A 10,669-nucleotide genomic window follows, 5' to 3' on the forward strand; every position below is an offset into this window, starting at 1 on the left:
TTGAATTTATTCACATTTTTGCGGAAGAACCATTTTATACTTGTGGTATTTAACATTATGGGGAGTGATCAATTGCTAACTACGACTAATTTAAGGTCATAGGATTTTAGAAAACGTGTGGTCTACAATTTGTCACATATAATTTTCGTTTTTATTAATTAAATCGAAAAAGATAAAAAAAAACTTCAAATTAGAGTTTTTGATGAAAATGTCAATATAGTGTTCCGAAAATATCAACTCAATGTTTTGAAAATGTCAACACAATGCTTTAAGAATGTTAACTCATTGCTTATATTGACATTCTACATGTATTATATTGACATATTTTATACAGTATGTTGACATTTCTGCTTGTACGAAAAAGTTAAAAAATTTTGAATTTTTTTCTAAATTTTGACGTCGGAACATATACATATATGATATCGTTGGAATCTTTATGAAATTATCTTTAATTTGATATATGTATAAATTTAAAGTTTTGGAATTTCTTTTGAAAGTCAGTTATAACTAAACATGTAGTTAATTGACATTAACACCCCTATTAATATTTTTTGGAATTAATCATATGGTTTTATTGACGTTTTTCGTTGATCGTATTGACATTTAGGGATTAATGATCTAAGCCATTAATTTGAATATCTAATGGCTATTATGTTATTGTAGTTAACAATTAAGTTATGAGTTAGCAATATAACACTCCCCAAAACATTAATATGTCTCCCAGTAAATAAATATATAAGTACAATCTTACAAACTCCATATTATGTATCATTTCATTCACATAATTCTAATTTTTTAGTATAAATTATGTCTAGGCAAACTTATATCACCAATGACATTTCAATTAAACCTGAATTATCAAAACTGAGATTTCTGATGGTTTCTTAGTTATGAATATAAATTTGGTAAAATGGTTAGTATATTACTTTAAAATAAGTGAACACACTAACGGCTGATGACAAAAATTAAGTCGTTGATTAAGTCAATCAAATTTATGTATATTTATTCAATCTTGTCGACTAGTTGAATGTCGAAAATTTCAATGTATGATGCGGACTAATAATCTAAAGGGTAGATTAGTATCTTTAAATCCCTCCTTTTCTATCATATTTTTCCTTTTGAGAAGTTCCTTTATAATCGAGTCATTTTCCTATATGGTACTAATAATAATTTAATTTTTCTTTCTTATTTCATTCTCCCTCTTACTTTGTTCTCGCTTATGAAGGTAAAAATGAATTATCTTTCCTAGCCGGTGGATTTTAATGCATAAATTACGAGGTACAACTATGTTTACTTAACGTATGAAATTTGTTTTACCCTGTTTAGAAATGGTTCGTTATATATATGGACATTACTTAGTGATGAACTTTTTTGTTTGTATTTGGAACTTAGGAGCATTATTAACCTTTTAGTGGTAGTGCTTTTGTACCCAACATTATGTGGTACGTATTTGTTAATTGGATATTAATCCAATATATTGTGGTGGGGAGACGATGTAGATATTTCACATTAATTTGGTGCCGCCAAAATAATCAAATCGCACCACAAAATTTCTTGTAAATTAAAAAAAAAAAAATTAATAGCCAACTCAACGTTTCGATGTTTGAAAGAGCAAGACAACCATTATCACATGGATAAGATTCATTTTAGAATAGCACAAATTCATATAAATAAATACTAAAAAAAACCAAAAGAATAAATATCTTACTTAAAGTATCTTTAGATGGTGACTCTTTACATCCAAAAATATATCAATAGATTAGCATAGTTTTGGCGTATTGGCTTGTGTATTGTTTCACGTAATTACAAAAAAGCATTGAAAAAGAAAAAAAGCAATAATTATTGTACGGCTGAATTTGTATAAAAATAGTCAGACCGCACTACTATGAACTCTTATTGGGTTTGGGCCCAATAAGAAAGTCCACGAAGATCAACGGCACCAACTCATATGCTTGCGCCCAAATGGACGGTCAGATTCAACATTGCATGCCACTATGTTTTGACCGCTTGATTGGTCGGTTACCACTTACCAGCTCGGCTCGGGTTTGGATATTTCCCTTGTTTTCTCGTAATTGAGGTGGAACTTTTTGACGCAGGAATTAAAAAAATAAATATTTAATGTGTTAATTAGATAAATAGAAAAAGTAAGAGACTAAAATAAAAATAGAATAAAATAAAAGGAATAAAATTAGAGGAAGTAAAGTAAGAGTGGGAAAATATCATTTATTACTACTATTTTTGATATGAGTCACCTTTGATGTGGATACGAATTTTAATTAATATAAAAAAAATGGGTTGAATAAGTTAGTAGACTATGTGTTTCATTTATACAGAGTATATATATTAGTTTTATAATAAAATATGAGTGAAATAAGTTGATGGATGTGAGTCTAATTATCATTTATGATAAAAGTGAAATGCGGCTCTTGTTATAGAACGGACTGAAACGAAAAAAAATATGACTCTTATTGTGAAACGGAAGTAGTACTATATATGAAAATGACACAATTATAAAAAAAAATATAAAAAAAAAAACTTTTCAAAATAGAAAAATGATTTAACCTATGAGGAAATGGAGGAAGTATCGAGCTATGAAAAAAACTGTAGAGTCGAGAAAAATTGTTATAGCACCGTCACATTTGACTACTTTTAGTTACACCATTTTTATTACTGTTTAAGTATCGAAACACCAAATAATCTACTACAGTATCCTTTTTTTTACATACGTCTTTAGCAGCTATTAAATGACTCAAAATTTTATAGTACATCTTTAATTAGTATACCCTCAATCCAGTTTAAAACAAGTCGTCACGAAATTTTAGAAATTATCAGTTAATGAGTTTAATTAGAGAGAGAGAAAATGAGTGTAAATATTAAATGAAAAAGAGAAAAATAATAGAATATTTAATTGGGAAAAAATGAAAAATGGTTATATGTATTATTTGGAGTGAGAAAGTTTCCAAAAATAAAAATATAGTACTCCTCACCTTAGAGCATCCGCAATGGTCGGCTAGCGACCGGCTAGCCGATTCGTCGCGCTGGCCGATCGGCTAGCCGAACCATTGCAATCGGCCAGCGCAAAATCGGCGAGCGGATTGGCGTGGGCTCGCCGATCGCTCGTCGCTGGCCGAAACGCTAGCCGATCGGCTAGCCGCCATTGTGGAGGCCCGATCGGCCAGCGCCGATTTTCGATTTTTTTTTTTTTTTAAATCATATATAAACGCGATTTTCGTATCATTTTCATTTGCACCACTTGTTTTAACGAGTTTTCTCTCTCTCTAACTTTCTGTTCAAAAGCATCATCGAGCGATGGATCACGCGGGTGGTAGCGGTAGCGGTAGTGGTGGGGATCCTGAGGAGTACGAACGGAGGATGAACGAGGCTATGGAGGCCTACATGAACCGCGGGATGGAGCGGTACATGCGTATGGTGGAACAGCAGGCGATACCTCGCCCTCCTCCACCAGTTGTCCACCACCGAGCAGTGATTGATCGGGATCACGTAGCTGCACATCAGCGGCTGTACGAGGACTACTTTGCAGAGTACCCCGGTTTCCCGCCAACATGTTCCGGCGGCGTTTCAGAATGCGCAGGGAGTTGTTTATGCGCATCGTTAGGGCATTGGAGCGTCAATATATGTGTTTCCGCTTCAGGCACGATGCGGCTGGCAGACCCGGCCACACCCCTATCCAAAAGTGCACGGCGGCAATCAGGCAGTTGGCCTACGGAGGCGCGGCAGACATGTGGGATGAGTACCTCCACATCGGTGAGTCGTCAGCCCTGAAATGTCTGAAGGAGTTCTGTGGGGGCGTGATCAGCATTTTCGGTGAGCAGTACCTTCGAAGCCCTACTCCCGAAGATTGTCAGAATTTGATGCAGATGCACGGGGAGAAGCATGGGTTCCCCGGGATGTTAGGCAGCATAGACTGTATGCATTGGGAGTGGAAGAACTGTCCGACTGCCTGGAAGGGGGCCTACACGACCGGCTACAAGTCAAAGAACCCCACGATAATCCTCGAGGCCGTAGCTGATTACCGGCTGTGGATCTGGCATGCGTATTTTGGGGTAGCCGAGTCGAACAACGACCTCAACGTCCTGAACTCGTCTCCCCTCTTCAACGAGAAGTGCCAGGGCGTCGGTCCAGCCATCTCATTCGTGGCCAACGGCAACCGGCATGATATGGGCTACTACTTGGCGGATGGGATATACCCTCGGTGGCCGGTCTTTGTGAAGACGATCCGACAAACAAGTGATGAAAAGAAGGCCTACTTTGCGCAACGACAGGAGTCGGCGCGCAAGGACGTGGAGCGCGCATTTGGTGTGCTCCAGTCTCGATGGGCGGCAATCAAGGGCCCAACGCGTTTGTGGGATCTCGGATGCGTTTCCGAGATAATGTACGCCTGCATTATCCTGCACAACATGATCGTCGAAGACGAAGGCGTACAACTGACTAGTTGGGTCAGTGACGATGAAGCCGGTCCAAGCCACGGAACGGCCACCCCTAGTGTACGACAGGGGGTACCCCTCGATGAAGCCGGCCGACTCAAGGAATTTGCCAGCATGCGCCAAGTGGATGCTCATATTCAACTCCAAAAGGATATAATTGAAGAGTTGTGGGCACGGAGGACTGCACGACGATAGTTTTTTTTCTTTATTATGCATGTACTTTTTTTTTTATCTATGTAACTTTTTAAAATGCAATTAATGAATTTTCCCGTACACGTGTCTAAATTTAATTCCGTATTTTAATCGTACTTTTAATTCCGTAAATGTAGTATATTTTGAATTGTTTTTATTGCGGCTGGCCTATGGCTGGCCTAAATCTGATGTGGCAGGTGGTTTTTTTAGTGTTGCTGACGTGGCAGAGGAGAGAATGGCTGGCCTATGCACCATTGCGGATGCTCTTATCTGGATAAACTAAAAAAAAATTGTATCGATCTTAATTGAAGGGAGTAATAGTTATTTTAGAAGAAATAGAAGTGTTAAAAATTAAACTTATAGATATATTTACACATGTAATATTATTAAAGTTCATATTTTTTTGATCAATTATACAATTATTATTTTTTAAATGATTTAACATTTTATGCAGCCTTAAGAACGAAATTCTCTTCAAGAGAAGAGAGAAAATAAATTAAACTAACAATAAATATAAAATGTATCAGATATATTGATGATTTTTACATCCATCCTCCAACCAAAGGTGTGCGTGTTTAGTGTTTACACTTTTCAAGGAGAATATTGGGATTATTAAAGGGAAAAGGTACCTTGTCTAAATTATTATGGAACCCTAATTACATATATTTAAGGTTGATTGTGATTAAAAGATCACCTTTTGACATAAGAATTTAAATTGACTTCTTGTCTCTCCGTTTACACTCACGCCATATAAAAAGACTATGCCATTGGTCCCCTTAGATTTAAATAATCCTAAATTGTTTATTTCCACTAATTCGACCACTACCTAATGTTTATAATTTAATATCAAGCTATTAATTAAACAATTGTTTTTACGTACGCATGTAATATGATTTATGATGTGTTGCATCATCTTGCGTCCCCCGTATTAGATATTTCTGTTGAAAGATCAAGGACGGAGCTAGAAAATTATAGTAGAGGGGGCAAAAATATAAATATTCAAATTTTTCTTTAGAGAAGTTCTAATTTTTGTTGATCGACAACTATAAACCCTTGGATTTTTTCTGCATGTTCTATTCTCTAAGGAAAAGGAAAATACTTTATCCATCTTTTCTATTATCTTGGATTCTGACTGCATTTTATTTTATTAGACGGGGCAATTATTTTATTTTATTAGACGGGGCAATTATACTTTTTATTATAATATATGGAGGGGCAATTTAGTTCTTAGTTAATAAATTAATATAATTTGATATATAAATGTACATGTATGTGGAAAATTGAGATGGGGGCATTTGCCACTTCTCACTATGAATTGGATCCATCCATGTGAAAGATCATCTAATAAATCTTAAATAGGACACCTCTGATGAATAATGATCCACCCTATCATATCATATCATATTTTGCTTTTAATTATGTATATATCTAGCTTTTAATTATATAATTTCTGGCTTTTTATTATGTGATTTGATTTTAATAAAATTGCATAATTTAATTATAAAATATAATTTCAAATTGCATAAAATAATAAAGAATTAGTAAAATAAGAAATAAAAATGCAATGTGGTCATGAAGTATTTTGATTTTTGAAGGTGCTTCTATAATGTAGACTTGTAGGTACATAATATTGAGTGCTTTTGTGTATAAAACTATCTTGGAGATTATGTATTCTCTCTCTCCATCTGATTTTAGTTGGACCATTTTTTTTGGGCTTGAATATCAAAAAAAAAAAAAAAAAATGGTGGATTAAATAAATATTCTTTCAGTCTCATTCAAGATGTTTATATTATTGAGTAGTACGGGATCTTAAGAGGAGTTGTTAGGTGGAGTGTAGAGAGAAAGAAGTAGTTGAATATTTTAATGAGAAGTAAATGGTTTATTTCCAAATACAGAAAGTGAACATCTCAAGTGAGACAAACTAAAAAGAAAAAGTGAACATCTTGAATGAGACAAATATAATATAATATAAAATAAAATAAAAAAATAAAAAAATAAAATAGAAGAAAATATAAAGTATAATTGATTAAATATTTAGTTTTCTTTTTATTATAAAGTAAATTGACTCAACCAACTTGAGATAATATAAAATGGAATATAATTCAATTATCTTGGGAATGAGAGAGTACTATTGTTGATAAATGCGTCAAGATTGCATGATAAGTAATTTGATTTTTTGTCATTTTATAAACTTATTATTTTCCTTATGTAGGCTAATACATGTATGATGTCACATTTTATTATTTTAGTGTATTTGTATTTATCAGTCTCTTTTCACTTTACTATATATGTTAAGTATGCCCAATATGTCATTAATTCATTTTATTTATATTTATTAATATAATTTAATGCTAACACTGATCTCATACATTTATTTGGTAAAGCTTTTTGGACCTATTTATTAATTACGTGTGCTAGCTTCTAGTATTTAAAAATATATTTTGGTTAATATTCAATAATTTTATTAAAAAATGATGATTAACTATATTTTGAAATAATTAATAAGTTAAATAGTATTTTCATTTATAAAAATTTATTTTTAACACATAAATAAAAAATGAAATTATTCTTAAACTTCTCAAAAATCTGAGAATAATTTTGTCATTTCCCATCCTATCATGGATTCAATAACCTCAAAGAATTCTTACCATAACTAATTTGTAATGTATTTGTTTATGTGACGTCTCATCTTAAAGGAGTTTTTATTTCTTTTATTTTATTATTTTCTACCTTATTCGCTTGTCAATTAACTTTTCAAATATTATTTTCCTAAATCACATACCCAAAATAAACTACTCGCATTATTCTATCTCAAGTTAACTACTTCTTACGACGTTTTTCTTTTTAGATTATCCCATTAAAAATAAGATATTTTTCTAAAATAAAAATAGAAATATTTTAATTTTTTTCCCTCTGTTCCCTTATCAAGGAGTACTTAACTCTTAATACAACACCATTTAGGCCATCCGCATTCCTATTGACCGCGGAGCATCTTCACGTTGTGGACAAATGTCTTCTTCGGCCTTCGTGCGTTGTAAACTTCGGTGACTTTTTTCCAGAAACACAAGTTGGTTTGTTGATTCCCGACGACAGGATCGTACGAGATGGTGATCCAAGCGTCGTACAGAGCCAACGTCTCCTTTTGGTTGACGGCCGCCGTCCCCCACAACCTCGTGGTCGCCCTCTTCCTCCTCCTCCTCGGCATTGACGTCGATCCTGGTGGAGCCTCCACCTATCGGCCGGTATTCCAAAGTGCGTTCATCCGGAAAATTCTCCGGAATTTGGGATAATCCCGGCGATTGCCCGTACCTCGAGGGGGGGGGGGGGGAGGGACGATAGTATGCATCCACATCAAAATGTGGTGTTTGGTACGCCGGCGGAGTCGTCGAGCCTTGGGTGCTCAGCGACGAACCGGGATTACCCAAAACGTTGTACATGTTCACCAATCGCCAAACGAGTTCAAGTCGAACTCGCCGGAGCCGCGGCCACCGCCGCCGCCGCCGGAGTTTCCATCGCTGGACATTTTTTCAAAAGAGATAAGATATTTGACAGAAGAATAGATGAGTGTAGTGTATGTGTGCAGAATGGAGAATGGAAGAGGAAGAGAGTATTTATAGAATAATAAAAGAAAAAAAAATTGAAAATTCGACCGTTTGAAAAAAAAATCGAAATTTCAAATTAAAAAAAAAAATTATGACGTCATAATTACGACGCCCACTCGCGGGCTGGCGAGTGGGCGTTACGCCTAGCACTGGCGCGCGCCACGTGATGCGCGCGCGTGGCGAGACAGCTCGAGGCCAGCCCCTTCCGCGCGCGACGCGCGTCATGACGAGATGCTCTTTGCAATGCGGTCTCGCCGAGACGAGACCGAGCCGGTACCGAGCCGCGCTGCGGATGCTTTTAAAATCTAGGGCCAATATTTTATTTTTATTGCGTACATATCATTTTCAAGACAGAAAACCAAGCCTAAAATAATCAATCAACAGAATTTATGCTGCTACACCACATTCAACAGCAGAGAATCTAAATATTATTCTAATGAGTGATTAAGAAGAAATAAACCACCCCTCTAATTAATAAACTAGTTCTCCATGAGTAGTCATGTCACGTCAAACCTCACCCAAAAATTCCAACTTGAGAGAGACTTCTGTAGTGATTGTCAATTCATCTCTCTCTCTCTCTCCTCGTTTTGTATGTATTGTATGCATCGTGTATGTATATATCATGATGTCGGATCGTCTCTCTCACGCGGAATCCCACAGATCTTTCACATCACCACCTTCAATTTTCACCCCCAATTCTCCAAACCCTCATCGCAGATCTTCAATTTCCCATCCAAAAATCCAATCTTTTTCAACAACCAAAAAAAAATGCAGCAGCAGCCTCAATTCCCGGAGCAGGAGCAGCTGAAATGCCCTCGCTGCGATTCCCACAACACCAAATTCTGCTACTACAACAACTACAACCTCTCCCAGCCTCGCCATTTCTGCCGCAGCTGCAAGCGCTACTGGACCAAAGGCGGCACCTTGCGGAACATCCCCGTCGGCGGCGGCTCTCGCAAGACCTCCAAGCGGAGCTCCTCCGAAACCTCCTCCGCCACCTCCAAACGCCCCGCCGTAGACGTATCCCCCTCCCCGCCGCCCAAAGACGGAAAAAGCAGCGATCAGGACAAGGCCGGCGAGGTGTTCGACACATTGCCGCTGAGAGGAGAGAATTTCAGTGGGCAATTTGATAGCTTGAGCTTCAGCTCTTTGCTGGGCTCAGGCGGGGACCACTTCGACGCTTTGCTGGGCCCTAATGGGCCGGCCCATTTCGACGAAGCGGGTTCGGGCCAGGATGCGAATCCGGGTTTGGACGTTTCCGGTGATGGTGATGAGTTCTTGAATTTGCAGGGCGGCGGCGGCGGCGGAGATTGGCCGGATCTTGCAATTTACACACCTAGCTCGAATTTTCAGTAGCATTGAGGTGAGATTAATTAGGGAAACAAAAAACAGAATCTGCAGAGGAGTTGTTTATCTGCTAATTTTTTAGTTTTTTCGGTTTGGGAAGAGTTTGTTTTGTTGGTTGTTTTTGTTTCTAATTTTCTGAGGAATCTAATTATACTGCTGCTAGTATTTAAGAAAAATGAAAAATACGTGACTAATATTGTAAGAATGTTTCTGGTGTTTGTGAGGTTTGGTTTGGTATCAGCATTAATGGTGGATGGATGTATAATGTCTTGATTGAATTGGATTTTAGTGTCGGTTCTGTGTGACAGTGTGATTTGCAAAATAAATATTTTTGGAATTGTTTGTTTTGTTGACTAAAGTGATCATGATTTTAACGCAGTACTTCATCCGTCCTAGATAATTTAAGACATTTTGATTTGGTATGGATTTTAAGAAATCTAATAAAAAGTGAGTTGGAAAAGTTGGTGAGATACTTTTAAAGTATTAGTTTTATAATAAAATGTGAGTAGAAATGAGTTAGTGGAATATAAGGTCCACTACCAAAAATGATAAAAATGAAATGGGATAAATTATGTGGAACGGTCCGAAATAGAACACTGAAAGTAATACCGTTTGTGTTGCATTGTTTATATTCAAAACTTATCTTATTTCAAAAATATATACACAATTTCAAATGTACCAATTTTTAACTTTTTTTTTTATTATATAATATATCATGGTATTCATATAAGTAATGTTTACATCTCCAATATCTAGGATATTTTGTTTTATTTCAAACTCAAAGGATGTTTTTTCGTATACCCAGAAGTTAGAGGTACTTCCATTTTGTTTTTTGCTAAAATGATGTTGTCTTCTTATGTATTGAGGTGAAAAAAAAAACAAAAAGTTTGGGAGGTTTGATTAAAAACAGAAGTTGGTGATATTTTTTAAATAAGTTTAAAACCTTCTAACACTCTGCCCTTTCACTTTATCAAACTATAAAGTTGGTGCATAACTCTTACTATGTGTTGGCCTTTGGGGGCGATTACATGTCTACGGCCAAACTGGGCTTCAAAATATTGGAAATGGAATACTTGAATTAGG

General features: G+C 36.0%; 1 protein-coding gene across 1 annotated transcript; it reads left to right on the forward strand.

The window, feature by feature from the left end:
- The first annotated feature begins 8,769 nt into the window (after positions 1–8,769).
- LOC125204112 (uncharacterized) lies at positions 8,770–9,864 on the forward strand. The gene has a single exon (XM_048102672.2). The coding sequence runs from the start codon at positions 8,831–8,833 to the stop codon at positions 9,593–9,595; it is 765 nt and encodes a 254-aa protein (XP_047958629.2). The 5' UTR covers positions 8,770–8,830; the 3' UTR covers positions 9,596–9,864.
- Positions 9,865–10,669: the final 805 nt, after the last annotated feature.

This window comes from Salvia hispanica, chromosome 6 (assembly GCF_029641045.1).
Source record: "Salvia hispanica isolate PSC_SH4W2 chromosome 6, Shi_PSC_v1, whole genome shotgun sequence".
NCBI lineage: Eukaryota > Viridiplantae > Streptophyta > Magnoliopsida > Lamiales > Lamiaceae > Salvia > Salvia hispanica.

Bases quoted from the DNA above. Each gene is read 5' to 3' on its own strand.
- LOC125204112 (XM_048102672.2), top strand. From the start codon at position 8,831: ATGTATTGTATGCATCGTGTATGTATATATCATGATGTCGGATCGTCT.